A 25,963-nucleotide genomic window follows, 5' to 3' on the forward strand; every position below is an offset into this window, starting at 1 on the left:
GTAAAAAGTCATAAATAGGGCTTCCCTGGTGGCGCAGTGGTTGAGAGTCCGCCTGCCGATGCAGGGGACACGGGTTCGTGCCCCAGTCCAGGAAGATCCCACATGCCGCGGAGCGGCTGGGCCCGTGAGCCATGGCCGCTGAGCCTGCACGTCCAGAGCCTGTGCTCCGCAGCGGGAGAGGCCACAACAGTGAGAGGCCCGCGTACCGCAAAAAAAACAAAACAAAACAAAACAAAACAAAAAAAGTCATAAATACATCATATGTGATGCACTGATAAAAGGGATATTGTTAAATGAAAAAACACATTGCAGGCTAGTGTACAAGATTATATGCCGTTTGGGTAAACATGGAGGTGAAGAATAAGAATCTGTATTCATGCTTATTTATAGATGTGTAAAGAAAGTAGGCAGATATATAAGGAAATAAAAGAAATGGTTTTCTGTGGGGAGAATAAATGAGAACTAGGCAGATTGTGTACAGGGATAGGGAGAAGCTAGTAAATGTCTTTCTAATACATGCTGATTTTTGAACCACGTGGGTATATTACATATTAAGAAAAATAAATCCAAACATAACAATTTCTTGGAGAATTCAGGGAGATAGAAAATATTTACAATGAAAGCAAGATTTAAATAAGTATGTACCTTGAGTATTACAACTCTAAAACATATATACAAGTGTACAAAGAGTATAAAGAAAGGCAGAAAAATTAAAAATTTATCTGCTAGATTGATGAAGGTTTTATGTTCCAGCCGTTGTAATGATTGTAAACATTTCTTGAAAGATAACTAAATTAGTGAAAGTAAATAAATGCAAAATAACTGGTAGGAGTTAAAGTTAAATCTGTCTTCCTCCACTTCATCAGAATTGAGTCCAGCAGAGCTTGGCACTCTGCCCTGTGAGCCCTGGACCCTCAGCACACACCCAGCTGCACTGGCCTCAGAACAGTTTAAACACACAGGGCTCACAAAAGCTGTGCTGTCAGCCCACACGCAGAAGGAAGAGCCGAGTTATGTGGATCAGTTCCGGGACAGGATTCTGTCATCGCCCTACGGCTCCTATCTTCAGCAAGAAAGCAGGAGCAAACCTACATATTCAGATGTTCAAGGTAGTTAAAATTTTGAAAATATATTCCCTTTATCAACATAGTTGTCAAATTTATAAATCATACGTGAGTACTGGGAGATACGGCGTGGAGTATAGGAGTTTTGCTTGTAAGAAACTGATTGAGAGATACTGAAATAAGTTTATTTTATAGCAACAGCTTTTACCCAGGATCTTGTTCATCTTTTCAGAGCTATTTTCTGTCATCCCTGCAGTGGACATAGTTACTATCGGCCAATGTTTATTCCTTGTAAAATCTACTTAGAATTATCTATCAACATTGTCCTTCTCTTCCGTTCTGGCTTAGTTTTCTGTAACACGCCTTCCTCTTTACCCTTCAGGAGATTCTGCTTCCAAGCCTACCCGATCCGCTGGTTGCAGGAAGGGGAAGCACAAGCGTAAGAAGCTGCTCATGTGGTCAGACAGCAAGGGCACTAAGGATGACTTCTGTCCCCACCTCGTAGGAGAGACCCAGGATGGACAGCCCTGGTGCCCTTCCTCCACCTCCTCTCCTTATGCCTCTGGCCCATTGCTCCAGGCTGCAGTGGTGGTTCCCAGCCAGGCACCTTGCCTCGTCCAAGCCCTTCCCCTCCCAACCATGACCTCCCTGGGGAGAGAACGTGCAGCCTCAGAAACTGCGTTGCAGAGTCTGCCTGAGCCGCCTTTCCCCAATGGCTTGCAGTCTTTCCCAGCTCTGCCCTCTGCTTGCTTAGGTACTTTTATGAACATCTTCCTGCATGACGCCCCTATCTGTCCTCTCTTGTTACCACCATTCTCCCCATATCCATTCTTGGGAGCAGCAGGCTCTTCTGAAATACCTGCCTCGGTATCAGCAGTGCCTCCAAATCCAGGCCCACCATCTTCAGCCATCAGCCAAAGGAGCGGTGAGGGAAAGTGGGTGACCCAGAATGAAGGGCACCCCCTCATCAACTCAAAGAGCAGCTCCCCGCTCCAGCTCGACCTGCTGCAGGAGGACAGGCCCAGATCCTGTGCATGCCCAGAAGCTGAGTATGTAAGTGACACTAACTTTCAACACACAAGAGAGAAAATAAATGTGCGTCCTCTTATTAAAATTAAGGTTTTTGCGCTGAGGCTCAAGACTAATGGCCTAGATGGGTAACTGTATTACAGCTGAGGTTGAGACTTTGTTCTGCAGAAACATGCAGTATATCCTTCAGACTCCATTTAAAAAGCTGCAGTGAAAGAATCTGCTGTGTCCTGAGTTCTTACATACTTGGCGAGGTTTTCCCCAAAGTGCTGTCTTTCAGATTTTCTTTGTGAACTGGATTTCCCCTCTGCTTTAAAATTTGATATCCAGGTATTAAACTTAAGTGTGCATTGCCTATAAAATGTGTTTTCTTACTTACAACTGGGGTTATGGGCTAGTTAGACAGGAACAAGCCATACTGATAAGACATGAATTGAGCAATTTTACTTTTTCAGACACAGTTGTAGGACACCAGGTATGTATGGAGTGGGTAGGAGCTCATTTTTGTCATTAATTATCAGTAAAGTAGTCAGTTTATATAGTTTTATACTTACACATGTCATTTTTTAAAATGAAAAATTTTTGGTCACTTTCCTTTAACTTTTCATCTCTTTACCTAAAATGGCATTCTCAGATTTACTTGTCAGGTTACACTTTGGGATAAGACTTTCCTATACTTAGGTATAGGATCCAAGACAAGCGTGAATATTTACGCAAAGTTTTTCTTCAGTCTTCCCTTCAAGGTGTAATAATGATTTTAAACAAATGTTCAGAATCTGATGATCCAAATCATGAAAGTATGCTCGATTTTGAAAGCCTGATATTAGTACACTTGCTAGAAACCTAAGGCAAAGCCTGGGCTACGGAATCAGACCTGGCTTCCAATCCCGGCTGTGCCACAGGTTAGGTGGCTTAGCTTACACAAGATATTTAACCTTTCTATGCCTTTGTTTTCTTATTTGAAAAATGGAAAGATTAAGACTTCATGGTTTTTTCTGAGGACTAAGTTAAGTAATATTTATATAGCCCTTCTCCCCATGCAGTATAAGCTCAGGATAGCTGGAACATGGTTTTGTTCACTATTATGTTATTAGTGTTTTGAACAATTCTTAGAACATATAAAGTGTTCAATATATGTGTTCTGAATGACAAAAAATAATAATAAAGCACATACCTGTATGGTTCCTGGAATGTAATAGGTGCTCAAAAAGCAGTAGTATCTTTAATGTTATAAATAAAGGAACTTTGACCACATTCCTGGGGGCAGGCTGGAAATGTTTTACTTCTCGGTTATGTATATACCTTTTTTTCTGTTTAACATGTGAAGTTGAAGATCTGCCAGTTATTTTGTAACAGGATGCTTGAGATGTTCAAATCTTTTCTTGTGTCCTTATTTTCTAGCAGCCTGTCAGTCTCAACAATGAGAATAAGAACGATCATTTTACTACCAGTGAACTGTCTACAGTGTCACTGCATGAGGCTTCTCCGCCGGGAGCTGGTTCTGCAGCAGCAGGTAGTGGATCAAAATGACACATCCTTCACTCTGTGGTCCGGAGGTGACTAGGTAACAGGCCGTCTGGTTCTGGTCCTGGCGTGAAAGTAAAGTATTTTTTTTCTTTTTGTAAGCTTTATTGGGGTATATTTACATACAATAAATTCACCAAATTTAGGGGTGCAAATCAAGAATTCTCACAACTTGTCTACATTCGTGTAACCGCCGCCACCGTCACCATATAGAACGTTTCCAGACTGTGACCATTCGCAGTCTGTCTGCCGCCCTGATCCTCCACCTCCTGGCAAGCACTGGTCTGCTTTCTGTCACTTTAATGCTGCTCTTTCTATAACTTCATATAGAGCGACTCATCCAGTTTACAGTCTTTTGTGTCAGCATAGTGCTGTTGAGATTCATCCTTATTGTGTATATCAGTAATTTGTTCCTTTTTATTGCCAAGTGGAATTACATTGTATGGATAGCAGTTCATCAGTTGATGGTTATTCGGTTGTTCCCAGTTTGGGGCTATTATGAATAATGCTGCTGTGAACATTAGTGTATGAGTCTTTTTGTGGACATATGTTTTCATTTTTCTTGGGTAAATACCTCAGAGTGAAATCGCTAGGTCACATGGTAAGTATACGGTTAACTTTATAAGGAACTGCCAACTGTTTTCCAAAGCGGCTGTACCGTTTGCATTCCTATCAGCCACATATGAGAGCTCCAATTGCAGTGCATCCTGCCCAACACTGGGTATTGTCCATCATTTAAATTTTAGCCATTCCAGTGTATACACAGTGGTACCTCATTGTGGTTTTATTGACTGTTGATTAATGGTGATGGCTGTCTTCTTGTGTACTTATTTGCCATTCATATGTGTTCACATCTGTTGCTTGTTTTGGGGGGGTGGTTTGTTTTCTTATTGTGGAGTAAGAGTTCTGTATACATTCTGGATACAAGTCTGTTATCACATACTTGTTTTGCAAAAATTTCTTCCCTGTTGTGTGCCTTGCCCTTTTTTTTGATCTTTTATTTTTATCTTCGTTTTGAAGAGCAAATGTTTTTAAATTTTGGTGAAGTTCAGTTTATCAGTTTTTTCTTTTGTAAGTTGTGCCTTTTATGTCCTTTTTAAAGAAGTCCTTGCCTAACTAGAAGTAACTAAGATAGTCTCCTGTTTTGTCTTGGAAATTTTAGAGATTAAGCTTCTATATAGCTAAGTCTGTGATCCGTTTTTAGTTACTTTTTATACATGGTGTGAGCTCACCTCCTCTCATAGACACACCAGAATTGCCACTATTTACAGAACACCTGTCGATGTAAAAGACCAGAACCTACTGCAAAAGATCTTCTACCACTAAAGATTTAAAGAAGGAACCATGAGATGGGTAGGTGGTGGGGAGTCACAGTATAGGCAAGACCCATACGCTGGGTGGGTGACCCACATATGGAAGAATAATTACAATTGCAAGCTTCTCCCCAAGGAGCAAAAAGTCTGAGTCCCACATTGGGCCCCCCAGCCTGGGGGTTCTACTCCAGGAAGATGAGCCCCAAGAACTTTTGGCTTTGAAGCCCAGTGGTGCTTACTTTTGGGAGAGCCAGAGGGCTGTGGAAAATAGGGACTCCATTCTTAAAAGGCTCACGCAGAATCTCACCCACTCCAGGACCCAGGGCAGAAGCAGTAATCTGAAAGGAGCCTGGGTCAGACCCACATGCTGATCTTGGAGAGTCTCCCCAAGAGGCAGGAAGCAGTTAATTGGAGCTCACCCCTGGGGACATAGGCATGGTGACAGCCATTTCTGGGAGCTCGTTCTGCCACATGGACTCTGTTGCTGGCAAGTGCCATTTGGGAATCCTTGTTGTAGCTTATTAGCCACAGGACCCAGCCCCACCCCACCCCCAGCCCTAAGGCACCAGGACTGGGACGCCTCAGGCCAAGCAACTAACTGGGCAGGGACACAGCCCCACCCAACAGCAGACAGTCAGCCTTAAGACCCCCTGAGCCCACACCTTCCCCTGGACACAGCCCTGCCCACCAGAGGGCCAAGGACCAGACTCTACACACCACTGGGCAGGCACTAGATCTGGGACACCCAGGCCCCTGCACGCAGAGACCCTGGGACTTAGCTCCACCTACCAGAGGGCACGCACCAGACCCAGAATCCCCTATCCCAGCCACCAATGAGCCTGTTCTAGCCTTGGAACCAGCCTCACCCAACAGTGGGCGAACACCAACCCCAGGACAACCACAGCCCCGTAGCCTGTGGACCTAGCCCACACACCAGCAACCAACCTACCAGATACACAGAAATAAAAACAGCAAGTTAGGCAAAATGAGACAACAGAGGAACATGTTCCAAGCAAAGGAATAAGATTTAAACCCCAGAAGAGCTAAGTGAAGTGGAGATAGTCCATCTGCCGAAGAAAGAGCTCAAGGTAATGTTTGTAAAGATGATCAGAGAACTCAGAAGAAGAATGGATGAACAGAGAGAGAAATTAGAAGTTTTTAGCAGTTAGAAATTATAAAGAACAACCAAACAGAGGTGAAGAATACAATCATTGAAATGAAAAATACACTAGAAGGAATCAACAGTAGACAAAATGGTACAGAGGAATGGACCAGTGAGGTGGAAGACAGAGTAGTGGAAATCACTGAAGATGAACAGGAAAAAGAATAAAAAGATGTGAGACAGTGTGAGACATCTGGCACAACACCAGGCATACTAACATTCACATTTTTGAGGTTCCAGAAAGAGAAGAGAGAGAGAAAGGGGCAGAGAACATATTTGAAGATATAATAGCTGAATATATCCCTAACCTGGGAAAGGAAACATATCCAAGTCCAAGAAGAACAGAGAATCCCAAAGAGGACCACACGAAGGCACATTGCAATTAAAATGGCAAAAATTAAGGATAAATAGAGAATATAAAGAAATAATAAGTGGGAACTTCCCGAGCATGGGGAAGGAACTGGATATACAAGTCCATGAAGCTAAGAGAACACCTAATTACCTCAACACAAAAAGACCTTCTTCTCCATGACTGTCAAAAGTCAATGGCAAAGAAAGAATTTTAAAGGCAGCCAGGGGAAAAAGGATGATAACCTGCAAAGGAACCCCCATTAGGCTATCAGCAGTTTTCTCAGCAGAAACACTCTAGGCCAAGAGGGAGTGGAGTGACATTCTCAAAATACTGAAATATAAAATCTGTCAGCCAAGAATACTCTATCCAGCAAAGTTACCCTTCAGATATGAAAGAGAAATAAAGGCTTTCCCAGACAAACAAAAGCTGAGGAAGTTCATCACCACTAGACCTGCCTTACAAGAAATGTTCAAAGGAGCTCTTCTGCCTGAAATGAAAAGGTAAAAGTACACAAAACCTTGAGTTAGGTAAAATAGAAGCAGAAAAATCACAACTCAGTCAGAATAGGTTTTTAAATACATTATTACAGCATAAAAGTTAAAAAGAAGGAAAGCAGCAAAAATAACTATAGCTACTTCAATTTGGTAACAAACTCACAACTTAAAAAGGGATAATTTATGACAACTAGTACATAAAAGGGGAAGATGAAAAGGACAGACCTGTATAGGTAAATGGAGATAAGGTGCTCTCAGCATAAAAAGGACTATTTTATCTATGAGCTATTTTATGCAAACCTCATGGTAACCACATAACATAAATCTAGAGCAGAGACACGAAACATAAAAAAAAAAACCTGAGAAAAACATCATACAAAACCACCAAACCAAAATGGCAGACAGAAACACAAGGAAAAGAAACAATGGGGAAATAGAGCAACCAGAAAACAAAAGATTAAAAGGCAGTACTAAGTCCTCATTTGCCAATAATCACCATAAGTGTAAATGAGTTGAATTCATCAATCAATTCATCCAGAGTGGCTGGATGGATTACAAAACAAGACCCAACTATACACGGCCTCCAGGAGACCCATCTCAGCTCAACAGACAAACATAGACACAAAAGAAGGGATGGAAGATGATACTCCAAGCAGATGGCAGCCAAAAGAAAGTGGTATAGCCATACATATATCAGAGAAAATAGACTTCAAGCCAAAAAAGGTAACAAGAGACAAGATGGACATTATATAATGATGAAGGGGACAAGTCATCAGGAAGATATAACAGTTATTAATATTTATGCACCTAGCATAGGAGCATTAAAATATACAAAGCAATTATTAACAGACCTAAAAAGAGAAATTTGCAGCAACACAATAATAGTAGGGGACTTTAAAACTCCTCTTACATCAATGAATAGATGTCCTGTGAACAAGGAAACAGTGGCCTTAAATGAAACATTAGACCAGGTGGATTCATGGATTTGTATAGTCAATTCAAATGCAGCAGAATACACATTCTTCTCAAGTCCACATAGAACTTTCTCAGGGATAGATCATCTGTTGGCACACAAAACAAGTCTCAGTGCATTTAAGAAGATGGAAATTATATCATGCATTTTTTCTAATCACAGTGCTGTGAAACTACAAATCAACTATGAGAAGAAAGCTGGAAAACTCACAAATATGTAGAGACTGAACAACATGCTACTGAACAACTACTGAGTCAATGAAGAAATCAAAGAAGAAATCAAAAAATACCTGAAGACAATACAACATGTCAAAGCCTATGGGATGCAGCAAAAACAATACTAAGAAGAAAGTTTATAGCAATCCAGGCCTACCTCAAGAAACAAGAAAAATATCAAACAGTCTAACTTTACACCCAAAGGAACTAGAAAAAGAAGAACAAACAAAGCCCAAAGTCAGTAGAAGGAAGGACATAAAGATCAGAGAAGAAATGAAATAGACACAAAATTGACAAACCTTTAGCTAGACTCATTAAGAAACAAAAGGATAAAGCGCTAATAAAACCAGAAGTGAAAGAGGAGAAATATGATACCATAGAAACACAGAGGATTAGACGAGTATATTGTGAACAGCTACATGCCAACTACCTGGACAACCTAGAAGAAATGGGCAAATTCTTAGAATCATACAGCTTTATAAGACTGAATCATGAAGAAATGGAAAATCTTGATAGATTGATTACTAGTAAAGAGAATGAAACAGTAATCAAAGACGTCCCAAATAAACAGAAGTCAAGGACCAGACAACTTCACAGGGGAATTCTCCCAAACATTCAAAGAAAATTTGATACCTATGCTTTTCAAAACTCTTCCAAAAAAACTGAAGAGGGGGAAACACTTTCCAACTCATTTTACAAGGCCATCATTGCCTGATGCCAAAACCAGACAAGGACACCACACAAAAAAAGAAAATTACAGGCCAGTATCTCTGATGAACCTAAATGTAAAAATCCTGAAAAAAGGTTAGCAGGGCTTCCCTGGTGGCACAGCGTTTGCGAGTCCGCCTGCCAACGCAGGGGACGCGGGTTCGTGCCCCGGTCCGGGAGGATCCCACATGCCGCGGAGCGGCTGGGCCCGTGAGCCATGGCCGCTGCGCCTGTGCGTCCGGAGCCTGTGCTCCGTGACAGGAGAGGCCACAACAGTGAAAGGCCCGCGTACCGCAAAAATAAATAAATAAATAAATAATAATAAATAAAATAAAATTAGGCTAAAAAAAAAAAAAGGTTAGCAAATACATTTAAAGGATCATACATCATGATCAAGTGGGATTTATTCCAGGGATGCAAGGATGGTTCAGCATCCACAGATCAGTCAATGTGAAACACTGTGATTAACAGAAAGAAGGATAAAAATCAGATGATCATCTCAAGAGATGTGGAAAAAACATTTGACAAGATTCAATATCTATTTATAATTTTTAAAAACCCTCTATAAAATGGGTATAGTAGGAACATACCTCAACATAGTAAAGACCATGTATGGCAGACCCACAACTAACATCATACTCAGTGGTGAAAAGCTGAAAGCTATCCTTCTAAGATCTGGAAGAAGACAAGGATGCCAACTCTCACCACTCTTACTCAACATACTATTGGAAGTCCTAGGCAGAGCAGTTAGGCAAGAAAAAGAAACAGAAGGCATCCAAATTGTAAAAGAAGGAAGACTAACACGATTTGCGGATGATATGATTTTATATATAGAAAACCCTAAAGACTCCACACACAAAAAAACTACTAGAAATAATAAATGAATATAATAAATTTGCAGGGTACAAAATCAACGTACAAAAGCCTGTTGTGTTTCTATACACTAAAAATGAGCAGAAAGAGAAATTAAGAAAATCCCACAGTCACAACAAAAAGAATAAAATATCTAGGAATGAATTTAACAAAAAGAGGTGAAAGACCTGCATACTGAAAAACATAAGAAATTGAAGAAGACGGAAATAAATGAAAAGATGTTCCATGCTCAAGGATTAGAAGAGCTAACATTGTTAAAATGTACATACTACCTAAAGCAATCTACAGATTCAGTACAATCCCTATCAAAATCCCAAGGGCATTTTTCACAGAAACAGAGCAAAAAATTATAAAATGTATATGGAACCACAAAAGACCTCAAATAGCCAAAGTAATCCTGAGAAGAAAGAACAAAGCTGGAGGTATCACACTCCCTGAGTTCAAGCTATATCACAAAACTATAGTAATCAAAACAGCATGGTATTGGCAAAAAGACAGATACATAGCTCAGTGGAACAGAATTCAGAGCCCAGAAATAAACCCACACATATATGGACAATTAATTTATGACATAGGAGCAAAGAACATACAATGGAGAAAGGATAATCTCTTAAGTAAATGCCATTGGGGAAACAGGACAGCCACATACAAAAAATGGAAACTAGACCCCTGTCTCACAGCATGCACAAAAATTAACTCAAAATGAATTAAAGACTTGAATGTAAGACCTGAAACCATACAACTCCTAGATGAAAACAGGCAGTACACTCTCTGACATCAGTCTTAGCAATATCTTTCTGCTAACATATCTCCTCAGTGGAAACAAAAACTTCTGCACAGCAAAGAAAACCATTAACAAAATGAAAAGACAACCTACTGTATGCGAGAAGATATTTGCAAGTCATAAGAGGTTAATATCCAAAATACATAAAGAACTCATACAACTCAACAACAAGAAAACACAACCCGATTAAAAAACGGGCAGAGGAGCTGAATAGACATGTTTCCAAAGAAGACATGTAGTTGGCCAACAAGCACATGAAAGGATGTTTAACATCACTAATTATTAGGAACTGCAGTTCAAAACCACAAAGAGATTATCACCTCATATCCATTAGAATGGCTGTTATCAAAAAGGCAAGAAATAACAAGTATTGGTAAGGACGTGAAGAAAAGAAAACCTTCATACACTGTGGGTGGGAAAGTAAATTGGTGTTGCTGCTATGGAAAACATATAGAGACTCCTCAAAAAATTAACAGAACTGCAATATGATCCAGCTATTCCACTTCTGGGTATTTAACCAAAGAAAATGAAAACACTAATTCAAAAAGATATATGCATCCCTCTGTTCATCAGAGCATTAGTTACAGTAGTCAAGATATGGAAACAATGTAAGTGCCCATCAATGGATGAATGAATAAAGAAGTGATGTATATTAAACATTTTTTTAATTTTAAAATACATCTATATACAGTACACACAATGGAGTACTATTAAGCCATAAAAAAGAGGAAACCTTGCCATTTGCAACAAGATGGATGGACTGCGAGGGTATTATGCTAGGTGAAATAAAGCAGAGGAGAAAGACAAATACTGTATGATTTCACTCATGTGTAGAATATAAAAAACAAACAGACCGAAAAAATGAAGAAAAACACAAAAACAAATACTCTGTAGGTACAGAGAACAGAATAGTGGTTACCAGAGGGAAAGGGGGATGCCAAGTGGGTAAAGGAGGTCAAATGTATGGTAATGGAATCTACATTTTTGGTGATGAGCACGCTGTAGTGTATACAGAAGTAGAAATAACAATGTACACATGAAACTTACAAATGTCATAAACCAATGCTACCTCGATAAAAAAAAAAGATTTAAAAATAAATAAGTTGTAGAATCGGTTTCTTAATTCCTACACAAAAGCCTGCTGGGATTTTGATTGACATCATGTTGAATCTACTGACCAATGTGGGAGGAATTATTATCCTAACAGTATTGAGTCCTCTGATCCACGAGTATGATCTGTTTATTTATGTAGGTCTTTAATTTTTCTCAGCAATGTTTTGTAGTTTTCAGTGTACAGGTTACACTTACTTTGCTAAATTTATCACTAAGGATTTCATAATTTTGATGCTATTGTAAATAGCATTTTAAAATTTCAATTTCCAATTGCTTGTTGTTAGCATATAGAAAGCCAATCAAATTTTGTGTTTTGCACTTGTATTCTCAAAACTTGCCATAGTTTTACTTTTTCTTTTCTGATCTGTATACCTTAATTTATTTGTCTTTCCTTCTTGGACTGGCTAGGACCCCCAATATAGTACAGTAAGGCCCCTACATATGAACCTTCAAGTTGCGAATTTTCAAAGTGGGAACGTGCGTTCCGTCAGCATCAGGCATGAGTGACATTGTAGCTTGCCCTCCGTCTCCTACTGCTGACGGCCCTTCAGCTCTACTACCATCTCCCACCTCCTCTCCCTCCTTCAGTCAGTAGCTCTTCTTGCCTGTTCACTCGATGGCAGCCCCTGTATGCCAGCTGTTGCACTGGACTACTGTACTTTTCAAGGGACTGTACTGGAAGATTAAAAATGTTTTCTTTATTTTTTGTGTTTGTTTTTTATGCATTATTTGTGTGAAAGTATTATAACCTATTACAGCACAGTACTATATAGCCGATTTTGTTAGTTGGGTACCTCGCTAACTTTGTTGGACTTACAAACAAATTGGACTTAGGAATGTGCTTTCAGAACGGAACTCGTTCGTATGTAGGGGACTTACTGTATTGAATAGAAGTGGTTAGACAGACATTCTTGCCTTGTTCATCGTCTTAGGGGGAAATCTGTCACAGTTTCAGTAAGTATGATGTTAAATGTATGTTTTCCTTAAATGGCCTTCAGCAAGATTGAGGAAGTTCCTTTCTGCTGCAGATTTACAGAGATGCTTTTTCTGCATCTATTTTTTAAAATCAATGTATTTATTTTTGGCTGCATTGGGTTTTCGTTGCTGCACGTGGCTTTCTTTAGTTGTGGTGAGCAGGGGCTACTCTTCGTTGCAGTGCGCGGGCTTCTCATTAGGGTGGCTTCTCTTGTTGTGGAGCATGGGCTCTAGGCACGAGGGCTTCAGTAGTTGTGGCACGTGGGCTCAGTAGTTGTGACTCGCGGGCTTTAGAGCTCATGCTCAGTAGTTGTGGCACACGGGCTTAGTTGCTCTGCGGCATGTGGGATCTTCCCAGATCAGGGCTCGAACCTGTGTCCCCTGCCTTGGCAGGTGAATTCTTAACCCCTGCCACCAGGGAAGCCCTTCTGCCTCTACTGAGATTAACCATATGGTTTTTCTCCCTTGTTCTGTTAATATGGTGAATTACATTAACTAATTTTCAAATATTAAATTAATCTTGTATTTGGTCATGCTATTTTATCCTTTTTATATATTACCGGATTCTATATCCTAATATTTTAAGGATTCTTGCACCTATTATGAGAAATATTGGTCCATTGTCTTCTTTTCTTATGATGTCTTTATCTGGTTTTGGTATCAGGATAATACTGGCCTAACAAAAGAAATGAGTTGGGCACTGTTCCCTCCTCTTCTATTTTCTGGAAGAGTTTGTATTGAGTTGATATTATATCTTCCTTAGTATGGTTGGTAGAATTCACCAGTGAAGCTATCTGGGCCTGAAGTTTTCTTTATGAAAGAGTTTTTAAAAACAAATTTGATTTTTTTTAATAGACATGGTTAATAGACTCAGGTTATCTATTTCTTCCAAAGAATGATCTTTGGTAATTTGTATCATTCAAGATGATACAGATCCATTGTCCATTTCATCTAAGTTGTTGAATTTATTGGCATAAAGTTATTTATAATAGTCCCTATCCTTTTAATGTCTTTAGAATTTATACTAATGTCTCCTCTCTATTTGCTGATATTATTACTTTTTCCTTATCATTCTGGCTCTATATTTACCACTTTTATTAACTTTTCAAGGAAGCAACTTTTGATCTCGTTGGGTTTATTTGCTGTTTTTTTTAGTCTTGCATTTTATTGATTTCTGCTCTAATCTTTATTATTTCATGTGTTTACTTTGGATTTTATTCACTCTTTTTCTAATTTCTTAAGGTGGAAGCTTAGAGCATTGATTTGAGACCCTTTTTTCCCCTCCTAATATAAACATTTAACGTTTTATATTTCCCTCTAAGCACAGCTTTAGCTGCATCCCTCAAATTTTTGTATGAGTGTTTTCATTTTCATTCAGTACAAAATATTTTATAATTTCCCTTATGTTTTCTTCTTTGACCATGGGTTATTAGACATGTATTTATTTCCTAATACTTGGGGATTTTCCAGGTATTTTATTGGTTTCTAACTTAATTGCAGTCAGACAGCATTCTTTGTATTTTTTTTAATTTACTGAGGCTTGTTTAATAGTCCAGAATTCGATCTGTCTTGATAAATGTTTCATATGCACTTGGAAAGAATGTGTGTTCTGCAGTTGTTGAGTAGCATTCTTCTGTAAATGTAAATTTGGTCAAGTTGGCTGATAATGTTGATTCAGCCTTCTACATCCTAACTGATTTTCTATCTACTTGTTTTCTCATTTATTAAGATAAGGCTGTTAACATGTCCACCTATAATTGTGAATTTGTCTATTTTTTTCTTGCTGTTCAATCAGTTTTTGCTTCATGTATTTTGAAACTCTTTTATTAGTTGCATACACATTTAAGATTATGTGCTTTTGATGAATTGGATTCTCTATTATGAAATGTACCTTTCTTGATGTCCACTTTGTCTGATATCAGTGTAGCTCCTCCAGCTTTATTTTGATAGTGTTTACATGGAATATTTTTTTCCATCTTTTTACTTTTATCTGTGTCTTTATATTTAAAGTTGATTTCTGGTAACCAGTGTATGGTTGGGTATTGCTTCTTTATGTGACAGTCTCTGACTTTTAATTGGAGTACTTAGACCATTTACGTTTAATATGATTATTGATATGATCAGGTTTAAATTAAATCTTCCATCTTGCTACTTGTTTTATGTTTGTCTCATTTGCTCGTTCTTCCTTTTTTCTCTTCCCCTCCTCCTTTTGGGTTAATTGTGTATTTTTTTTTTTTTTTTTTTTTTTTTTTTTTTGGTGGTACGCGGGCCTCTCACTGTTGTGGCCTCTCCTGTTGTGGAGCACAGGCTCCGGATGTGCAGGCTCAGCAGCCATGGCTCACGGGCCCAGCCGCTCTGCGGCATGTGGGATCTTCCCGGATCGGGGCACGAACCTGTGTCCCCTGCATCGGCAGGCAGACTCTCAACCACTGCGCCACCAGGGAAGCCCAATTGTGTATTTTTAATGATTCCATTTTCTCTCCATTATTGGCCTCGCAGCTATTCTTTTATTTTTTTTTCCTTTTTTTCCTTTTTTTTTTTAGTCATTGCTCTAGGATTTACACATGCATTTTTACTTATCCCAGTTTACCTTCACATATTATACCTATTCTATCACTTTATGTCTAAGAACCTTAACACAGAGTACTTCCATTTTCCCTCTTTTTTGCCATTTCTGTCATACGCTTTACTTCACCATGTATTATAAACCCCACAATAGAAGTTTTACTGTTTTTGCCTTAAACAGTTACCTCTTAATGAGATTTTTCTAATGAGGAAAAATGTCTTTTATGTTTACCCATACCCTTTTTTAAAAAATTAGAGAGGTACTTTGTTTTGTTTTAATTGTTCCAAAGTCAATGAGAAGGACCTTGAAGGGTCCCAGGCAAGATAGGAAAGGAATGATCCATGAGGCCCCATAAGAGCCATAAAGCGCTGGGCCTTGGGATGGATGGACGGCTTCTCTGTGGTAACAGAGAACATTCAGGAACATTCTCTCCTCTGTGGTGAGGAGAGAATGTAGATAGGAGTACGTTTATGTTTGGTATCAGGAGGATGAATTTCCTTTCCAGTGGCTTCCTTTTTTTTTCTTAAAAACTAGGTGAGAGTGAGGGAGGAAATAGAGGAGTAGAAGATAATCCTGCTGGGGATAGACTAGTGTGCTGACCACAGAGCTGTACCAGGATTACAGGCTTTGTGATGATCCTCTGGTGGTGATGAATTTACTGTAGAACCAATGCACCCTGTTATACGTGACTTTCTCTGTGCCTTTGGCTACTTGGGCTTAGATAAGAACAGAATTGATAAGTGGCTTTATCAGAGTTACATTTTGATAGTTGTGGAAAATTAAAGGGAAAAAGAAGTCTCAGGTCTTGCAGAGTGCTACTGAATGAATGATGGGCTTTGGGCTCTAAGCAGAATGGCTAAGGCACGGTTCCAAATTTGTAGTTGGAAGAGTAGAACAAGGAAACAAGAAATTGAAGCTGAGAGGTTGGTGATTTTGGAGACGGAGCTGGAGATGGAGCAGTTGTGGGTGATGAGAACAAACAAGGAATGGCCTTGGGAGGAGGCTAGTTCAGGAAGACTGAGAAGGAGATCTTGGGAAGATCGAGGAACTGGAAGGCTGAGGTGACCTGGGATGATGGCTGCTCTGGGTGGTGAAGGACCCTACCAGCTAGTTGCCAAAGTCTTTGGAGAATGAGGGCCAGTTTGGCAAATCAGCCCCTGACAGGTATTTTCAAATTTTTTTGTTGTTGATTTTTGATAGGAAGCAGTGGCAGCAGTATAAACTTTGCTACTAGTGATTATTCTTCTGAAATCTTTCAAAATGGGCAGCAGTCTCAGGATGTACAGAAAAAAGAAACATTTCCCAACTTAGCTGAAGAGTCCATCTGGAGAATGATAGAACAAACACCTGAGTGCATTCTGATGACGTATCAGGTGCCTGAGAGGTAAGAAAGCATGTTAGAAGACCCACCTTTATATAAGTGTTTTATGGTTTCTTAAGTGTGTTTTTTAATACAAAGTGATTTTTAATGTTTTTATACATATCCTTAGAGAAATGTATTTTCAAATTCATTCATTTGAAGTCAAAAGACAAATGATTTCTTAAAACAATGGTTGTAGTGGTAGTGACGGTATAAATATGTTATGTGTCCTGAGACAAGAAAACAAAGAGAGGCAGTGCTTTCCAAGACAGCCCGCAGGGACGAGAACTTTTTTTAGAGCCTGGACTTTTTTCTCTCATTCTAAAAGAAGAGAAGACCTAAAGGAAATCTGTTTCTTCCATATGACTCATTAAAACACTATACAGGTATTCGCCATCAAGAGAAAGAGGCCTAGCTTTACCAATCTGACAAGGAAATGAGTCAGTTGTTATATTTTTGATGTGTACGTCACATACTAACAAGAAATATAAAGTATATTACAAAGTAAAAAGAAGTGCTGTTCTTAGATCACAAGATAAGGACCCTGTGCCTTATTTAGGACTGTGAAGGTTTTGTTTGTTTGTTTGTTTGTTTTCAGGGTTAAAGAAATTGTACTGAAAGAAGACCTAGAAAACCTGGAAAGCATGAGGCGGCGGCAGCCGCAGTTTTCTCACGGACAAAGGGAGGAGCTGGCCAATGTGCGTTCCTGGATTCAGAGCCAGACGATCCCTCAGGAAATAGACATCCAGGTAAGCCCAGTAATAACAGCTGTCATGTGTTGCTGTTTCTGTGCCAGGTAGTGTTCTGGGCGCTTAGTGTACAGTCATCCCTCGTTTTCTGCAGGGGACTAGTTCCAGGACCCCCTGGGGTACCAAAATCTGCGGATGCTCGAGTCCCTCATGTAAAATGGCGTAGTATTTGCATGTAGCCTATGCATGGCCTCCCGTATACCTTAAATCATCTCCAGATTACTTATAATACCTAATACAATGTAAATGCTATTTAAACAGTTGTAAATTCAACGTACATTCTATGTAAATAGTTGCTGGTGCACTGCAAATTTAAGTTTTGCTTTTTGGAACTTTCTGGAATTTTTTTCCCCAAGTATTTTCGATCTATGGTTGGTTGAGTCTGTGGATGTGGAACCTGCAGAGAGGGCCGACTGTGCATTGCATGATCCCGCTGAAAATCTTAATCTTCACAATTGCTTCTGTGGTAGGTGTTATTATCCCTGCTTTACCAATAACAACAAAGTGAGGTTTACAGATACTAAATAATTTGTACACTCAGCCCTCTATATCCACAGTTCAAATTTCAATCTGTAGTTGGTTGAATCCAAGGATGCGGAACCCTCGAGTGCAGAGGGCTGACTGTACCAAGTCATCTATATAAGGATTGAGCATCCACAGATTTTTGTATCCTCAGGGGGTTCAGGAGCCAAGCCCTCTGCACAGACTGAAGGACAACTGTGTAAGGGCTCAGTTCTTCAGATTTTGAATACAGGTCTTTCTGGCTCCAAGTGTTTTTTTCTTCCACCAGTTGGAATGTTACGGGGCAGTTAGGAGTAAAGACACCTGCTTTCATATGTGATTGACTGGGGAGGAGAGTATAAGATTTGCATGTCAAATATGCGTGCATGTTTGAAAAGAGTTGAATCTCAAGATGTAAGATTCACACCAGAGGATTTAGGATTTAGGATTTAGGATTCATGCCGAGCAGGAATTTCTGTGGGAAGAGTATATGAAGAATGAGCCCCGAACAATTTAAGCAAAAGTATTTAAACAGTTGCTGTCATTTCCCTTCTAATAGTAAGGGATGAACTATAATGGATAGTCTTAGATGTGAATAAGTGGGAGAATGAGACACAGGTTGCTTGGCCGGCATTTTACTGGTTTAAACACTTTTCAGGTGACTTCACATCAAATAACCTGCCTGTTCTTGTTCCTATTTGGAGGGCTGTGTCACTTGCGAAAACGGAGATTCAGCTGGTGATGCTGCAGAATCCTGTGGTCGGGATCCAGCAGAAGCAGCAGCTGAGTGACTCTGAAGATGCACCTGTACTCCCTCTCCAGGCCTGTGGGACAGCTAGACCTCCTTGTGATTCTCTGTAAACCCCCGGGTCTTAAAGGACCATGAAGTTATCATTGAATATTAAGCTTTATCCTTCCTGATTTTTTAACAGACATCATTTTCCTGAAGCAGACATTGTATATAGACTCTTTTCCTTGTCTTTTTCCCCAATGTATTTAAACTGTCAAATAGACTCTTTTTCTAGTTTGGCTGTCCTCTAATGAGATTGGATGACCTCTAAAGAGGTATGTGTCAAACTTTATTTCAGATGTCACCCCAAATAAATTACAGTTAGAAGTATAGCTAGAGGACTTCCCTGGTGGTGCAGTGGTTAAGAATCTGCCTGCCAATGCAGGGGACACGGGTTCGATCCCTGGTCTGGGAAGATCCCACATGCCGCGGAGCAACTAAGACCGTGCGCCACAACTACTGAGCCTGCGCTCTAGAGCCCGTGAGCCACAACTACTGAGCCCATGCACCACAACTACTGAAGCCCACGCACCTAGAGCCCGTGCTCTGCAACAAGAGAAGCCACTGCAATGAGAAGCCCGCGCACCACAACGAAGAGTAGCCCCTGCTCGCCACAACTAGAGAAAGCCCACGTGCAGCAAGAAGACCCAGTGCAGCCAAAAATAAAGTAAATAAAATAAATAAATTTATTTAAAGAAACCAAAGTATAGCTAGAAAGAGCCCCAAACCTTAGCCTCATTGATTTTGTTCTGTTGTTACATGAATCATTTCCCCCTGTTAGAGACTTCAAGAAATCCCCGCTATGGGCCATGTACCTTTCCTAACAGTGTCCATAAATACAGTGCCCTCACCTGGTCTTTGCACGGTGACACATCCCTCCACAGTTAGGGTCTGACATTCCAGTTTTCTCACAACGCAACACAGATCACTTCAGCATTGACCAGTATGAAAATGTATTGTCCATTGGTGTACCGGAAATTCCTAGCTTTTAGGGTTGAATTTTGACCTTCATTTTTGTAGCCGCTTTTCCTTTTGATTTTCTACCTTCCACTGAAATTCTCAAAGTCTTGGTTAAAAATGGATCAGCTTATCAATGAGCTTATTCTTTGCAGGGTTTAAATTCGCTTTTGCATGTGTAATGTTAAAACAAAAGAGCTTCTAGCTCAACCAGCTTCTGACTCTTTGAAATTTTAAAATAATGATTGCAAAAAGTTTTTAAAGTCATGTAAGAGTTAATGTTGTTCTTATATGCATATGTGTTTAAATGTTGTCTTATCAAAACTAACAGTTAACTCTGTTTCCAACCAATTTACACAAAAGAATGTCTCTCAATCCCTGCCAGAGGTCTGATTGGCACTGCCTTCTTTTTGTCCTTAAATAGGGGTAAGTGTTGCCCTTAAATAGGGGTAAGGGACCTACGGGAGGTCCCTAGCCAAGAGGGTTGCAGAATCTGCCACAGATGAGGGCTTCCTGGGCCTGCTGAAGTTGTGTCTTTTAAGAAGTGAGTGAGTTGTTTGCATGGTAAGGGAGCCCCCTCTTCTTAGAGAAGTGATGATTCCTTCTCAAACTTGGAATGACATGCAGTTCACACCCGTGTAGATCAGAAACAGGAATAGAAGAAAATGAAGGCTGGAATAACCTTTTCTCTTTTAAATAACATGCAACAAACTAACTTGCTTTTCTTTTGTTGTTGTTGTGTTTTTTTGTTGTTTTTTTTTGTTTTAGGAAAACGCTTCTTCCTTTCACATTTTATAGTTTTTTATAAAATGCATCCTGCTCCTAATTATGAGAATCAACCTTTCTATCCACAGTGCTGCTGGACTCTGATTCTCAAGCCTCGTAGCTTAGATTTACTTTCTAAAGTGGAACAGACGGCTCTCGAATCTGCAGGGGATCGGTTCCAGGACCCCCTCGCAGATGCTAAAATCCACGGATGCTCAAGCCCCTTCTGTAACGTGGTGGTACAGTCAGCCCTCTGTACCCGCGGATCCGCGCCCAGGATTCTACACCCCTCCCCGACTCTCCCCACCAGGAGTACGGGGGGCCGACTCTAGCTTCCTAGAAGGTAAATCTTTCTTCAGGTGTGAGAACCATTTTCAAATGATGCCCGTGACATTTCCTGGAATTTTCTCACTTTAAGCTGTTCATGCCCATATTCCTGTCTTATGAATAGAGAACTCTCCTATTCTGCTCCATCTCGATTGTTAAATGATCTCTGAAGCCCTTGTTGTGTTGGTCCAGTTGTGTGGTATTTTTGCCCTTGGTGAAAAATCAAATTTTAAAAAATGAACCAGCCTGGATATTGTCCATCAGTAGAATCGCTGTGACCTTCTGTAGTGATAACCTTTTTAATTTTTTTAAATTAAAAATGACATGGGGCAATCAGAGGACTGTTCTGCATTTGTGAACATGTTTTTTAAACCTGACCTTCTCTAATATAAGCCCTCTTTTCGATTCTTCCTGGATGTTTGTTTTATCGACATTTGCTTATTTCTTTGCCTTACTACATGTTTAGGGTCAATTTAAAATTGGTGCTTGTTGTAAGCAGATCTATAAAACCATTTGTAGTTTTGATACTTTGATAAGTCGCCGAATTATCATGTTTAGAGTTTGGACCATGATGCTTCTACTGCTGAGGATGAGCAGACAAGGTTCAGCAGTGTGGCTGCCGCCCCCCAGGGGGGCTCCCCCCAAGTTTAAACAGTTGTTCAAGTTTATTAACTTTTTGTATCGATAACTATAGAAATTGGTAATAAAAATGTATACTCTAGGCTTCAGTGTTTACAGAAATGTTACCAAAAAGCTGTGTTTTCTTGGATGAGAGGTCAGGATTTATGAACAACAGAATGCGGTGCGAACGGAACCGTTGTACAATTAAGTGCAACTTCATCATAACTCACAAGGTAAATTTAATCCAAATGGAAATTTTCTTTTAACTGAGTTTATAATTAACTGTGAATTTACTTGTTTTTGATGGTTATGAATATTTTAATCGGGTATCTTTTTTAAGCAAAAACAATAAACGGTATACATGTAAAACTTGAGAAATTTCTTGCACTGCATCAACAAACCTTTGCCCTGAATGTGTATTTTATATCATTGAGGAATATTTACTGAGATTGAGAGACACTGCAGGGTGCTCACGTTAGGGTCACTCTGTGTCTGCGTCTCTGTCATCTCTGCGTCCAAGGTCCTGCTCGGTGACAACACAGCATTTAGTCCTCACTTCAGCACTGGGAGGAGCTTATTGGGTTCTGAGCAAATGTGCATGTTTTTTAATACCAGTTTTTTTATTTTTGGCTGTGTTGAGTCTTTGTTTCTCTAGTTGCGGTGAGTGGGGGCTACTCATCGTTGCAGTGCACAGGCTTCTCATTGCAGTGGCTTCTCTTGTAGCGGAGTGTGGGCTCTGGGCATGCAGCTTCAGTAGTTGTGGCTCACGGGCTCTAGAGCACAGGCTCGGTAGTTGTGGCTCGCGGGCTCTAGAGCGCAGGCTCAGTAGTTGTGGTACACGGGCTTAGTTGCTCCGCGGCATGTGGGATCTTCCCAGACCAGGGCTCGAACCCATGTCCCCTGCGTTGGCAGGTGGATTCTTAACCACTGCGCCACAAGGGAAGTCCCTTTAATACTAATTTTAATGCCTCATTTACAAAATTTAGTTATCAAGATTACTCTTTCAGATTCTGTAGAGTGAACCTGTGTTTCACAAAGTCTGACTGTGGAACTGGCAGCAACAGAATCTTGGAATTAAAATATGAATCGGAATCCTGAAGCCAACAGGACTTGCTAAATGTTACACCTTTCAAACCACCTGCACCTCCTGTCGTTTAAAACAACAGCAACCCAAGAAGGGAAGAGCGCTCAGTGTAGATGGGACGTGTACTCCTCCCGCAGGGACCGTTCCGGTGCTGCCCATGAATGATCTCATTTAATACAACCACGGAATAAGCAGCGTCGCTGCCCTCATTTTACAGAGAAGGACACGGGGGTGGAGAGAGCTGGATGGCCTGGCTGGGGGCTCACAGCTGGGTGGGAGCAATGACTTGGCGCCAGAGCCCCAGCCGTAAGAGCAGCTGCCCTAGTATCACAAAACGGGAGGGATTTGGGATTCTACGGCGATGGAGTCCACCCTAAGCGCTTGCTGGTGTCATAAACATACCGGCACTTGTGCGGCCAGAGTCCTGTGTTAGGGAACTGGATTCAGTTGAAGTTCAGCAGCGAGCGATGCCACAGCATCCTCACAGCCACATGTCAGCATGTTCCTGAGATGACGCGTCCATCCTTCAAGCTAGAAACAACTTGCCTACAGATTTGTTCTTGATGTCTTAGACAAGGAAAGGGAAGATTTATCAGACCTGCGCCCTAAAGAGATTTTGGATGGTGGTTGACAAGATCAATACCGATTATGTGGCTGTTTGGTGCAGACCTGACCCTTCATTCCTCCTGAGTTGGGGGTGTGATTGGCTACAGAGCCGAGAAGGGGAGCCTGGGTTTCCCTTGAGAAGTGCTCTCCCGCGGGCATGGGCCGTGCTGGGAGCTGCGTGGAGCTCGCGGGTCTCAGCTCCATACTCTATACATAGATAAGCTACGATGGTATAGATGTATTAAGAGGATAAGTGAGTATGTGCACACACACACATGCTTTTTAAAAATTAACAAACCAGGCTATATTTCCATTCCACAATCTTAAATCCCACCTCAAGTTTCTTCTCTAAGAAACAGATAAGGTATTTTTCTAGTACTGTGCTCCTTGAGCTCACAGAAACTGACATCAAACAAGCTTCAGTGTTAAGAGATTAAAGTTTTCAAGTGTTCAGTACTTAGGTTAACTAAGGGAGAGGGGATCGGAGTGTGTGGACGCCCTCCTTCAAAAACAAAGAATTCAGACTTCCCAGCCCTTATCTTTAGGCATCTTTCACTTTGGACGCTTTTCCAAGCTAAGATACTGATTTTTTTTTTTTTTAAGTAATAACTCAGGTTGTTATTTTTAAGGGTTGAGAGGACATCATCGCTAAGATAATGTAGGTTAAATGATTTGTAGTTTTACTGTTTTAACTAAAATTTACTTTTATGATTTTTTCTTCTTAGTATTTGCTTCTTTTCATTTATTTGTTGACTTTTAAACTTTTAGATAATTCTTTAAAGATAAATTGAAGGATAGATTTTCAGGATATGTTTATAAGTAAAAGAACCACTCATGATATTTGTAAAACATAGAGGATTTATTTTCCAAATAATAATGAACAGGGTATAGCTTGCCTAGTTTTTCATCTATACTGCTTTCAAATCAAGCGTTTTTATTTGACTTTTTCTAAGATGGTTGGTTTTGAGTTGCCTAGTAGATGTTCATGTCACTTCAGACACAGTATTTCCAGAAGCATTCAGAGGGAGTTCCACGTTTCTTGTATGGCTTCCTGATTCTGGCTAAAAGGTGACTCAGTAAAATGTTAGGATCTTGTCCTGAGAAAGCCTGAAATTAAAACAATCCAAATAAAAAAACAGGTTATCAATGAATTGAGTCCTACACACACAAATAGGAACCTTAGTTCCTTTAAAAAGTGTTTTCTTGCTGTTTTATGGAATAGAATTGTGGTGAGCGCCCAGCATGTAGGCTCTGGAAGTTCTCCTTGTGCCCTACCTGTGGTCCATCCAGTCTGTTTAGCCCTGTGATTGCCGTGAATTTTCCTAAACCCTCACTGACCTATTTCTATTTAAATCTGTCAGTAACATGTTCTATCCATTTACTGTCTTCCCTGTAAAGTAGGCCTTTTATTTGCCTTGAAATTAACTTCTTTAAGCATGGACCCTTACTTTTTTTTTTCTGGGATTTCATGAGCACATGCTAATCACCTTTATGATTTTAGAGTCTTTCATCATAACCCTTCTATTCGGAACAATATAAACATCTGAATGATAACGTTTAATGTAGAAGCCATCCCCGTCCCCTTCTGGATGGGTTACCTGCCCTGGGGCCTCAGGGGGTGTATGCCATCTTCAGAATTGACGGATTCCAGAGTATATTTTTATAAGGATGGTAATGGGTGCTACACCAAAAACAGGTGTCTCCAGTCAAAATATTTGGGAAATGCTTGGTTAAAATTAAATACGCTTATCTCATTTCCTGGAGGCTTTAACATGCTAATAATGTACATAAAGATATTACCAGGACGGGAGAGGGGCCAGAACCCGGGGTGTCACTGTAGGCTGGCTCGTGGGACTGGTATACCTGGAAAGCCCTTTAGGAGACACTAATTTAGAGTTTGAGGGGTTGATAATGATGAAATACAGATTTTTCTTGTAGTGTTTAAGGTCCTCCATTAACTGTGCACCATTTCTAACCATTTAATATTATCATTCATCAATCCCAATCACAGTCTGTCTTCTGCACCCAAAACGATTTCCTTCATATTCTGCTCTGTCACACATATGACATCTCAGGGTTTGGACCGTGTCTTTCTTCTATTTAGACATCATATGGCCGTGCTTGTCATACTTTATTTAATGTGCATAAGGATCACCTGGGGAATCTTGGTAAGATGCAGCTTTTGATTCAGTAGGTGCTGGGGGGTGGGGGCTGAGAGTCTGCATTTCTCACCAGCTTCCACATGATACTTACCTTTCTCACACTTCCTCTTGGGTAAAAAATGTTGGTACCGAGATCTGGAAAACAGTATTTTGAAACCATTCATCATCAGATCTGTTATTTCCATTTTACACTTGTCTTATTTAAAACGCACAAAATAGAATATTCCTCAATCACGTCTAGTTTCTGATTTTCCTTTTTTTCACACCACAGTGATATTTACTTGAAGGAAGATAGGCAGGCACCTGGTTCTTTCTCGCTTCCGGAATTCACAAAGGGCACTGCATTTTCCTGAGTTAGCAGTTCAGTAGTTTATCAAAAATATTTTATAACAAGTGAAATTCTTTCTACTAAACAAGGTCTATTAAAAGACTCCATTTTGTTTCCAGAATGTCCTGAGCATTTCTATCAGTGCTGGGAGGAATACAGTGACAGAGAAAATAGTGAAAGCTGCCATGTCATGGATTACTTTCTGTGCCACTGTGCTGAACATTTTACTTGCATTTTCTCATTGACTGAACTTCACAATAACCCCATGAGATGGGCATTTTTATCATTCCGTTTACTGGTTTAAGAAACTGAGGTACAGATAGATTAAGTAATTGGCTTAAGACTTGAGTAAGTGGGAAACCAGGATTGTAAATTTCACTTATTGAAAACTGGGATAATACCCTCCTTCCCCCCAAAATAAAAGTCCATACAGAGAACAGATATACTGAGGGACCAAGCAGAGCAGGATGCTTGGAAGGAGTTGCTGAGAAAAAGAAAACAGAAGATGTCAGAGGAAGTCTTTATGCCCAGAGGGGAGAGTGTTGGGTAACTAACTCATTTTATATAG

At 40.2% G+C, this 25,963-nt stretch overlaps 1 protein-coding gene across 5 annotated transcripts in view; it reads left to right on the forward strand.

Annotated features, from left to right (window-relative positions):
- The window catches only part of PER3 (period circadian regulator 3), a 64,213-nt gene extending 42,646 nt beyond the window's left edge, over window positions 1-21,567 (forward strand). For 3 of the 5 annotated variants that reach the window (XM_079913570.1, XM_079913572.1, XM_079913574.1), the window contains 7 exons: window positions 867-1,109; window positions 1,447-2,117; window positions 3,495-3,606; window positions 16,346-16,529; window positions 17,104-17,254; window positions 18,460-19,212; window positions 20,357-21,567. In XM_079913570.1, coding sequence (XP_079769696.1) covers window positions 867-1,109; window positions 1,447-2,117; window positions 3,495-3,606; window positions 16,346-16,529; window positions 17,104-17,254; window positions 18,460-18,546 — 1,448 coding nt within the window. In that variant the 3' untranslated portion in view covers window positions 18,547-19,212; window positions 20,357-21,567. Of the gene's footprint in view, window positions 1-866; window positions 1,110-1,446; window positions 2,118-3,494; window positions 3,607-16,345; window positions 16,530-17,103; window positions 17,255-17,610; window positions 17,729-18,459; window positions 19,213-20,356 lie in introns of those variants that run through there. The other 2 variants (XM_079913571.1, XM_079913573.1) reach the window with 2 other exon arrangements.
- The last annotated feature ends 4,396 nt before the right edge of the window (window positions 21,568-25,963 follow it).

This window comes from Stenella coeruleoalba (assembly GCF_951394435.1).
Source record: "Stenella coeruleoalba genome assembly, chromosome: 1".
NCBI lineage: Eukaryota > Metazoa > Chordata > Mammalia > Artiodactyla > Delphinidae > Stenella > Stenella coeruleoalba.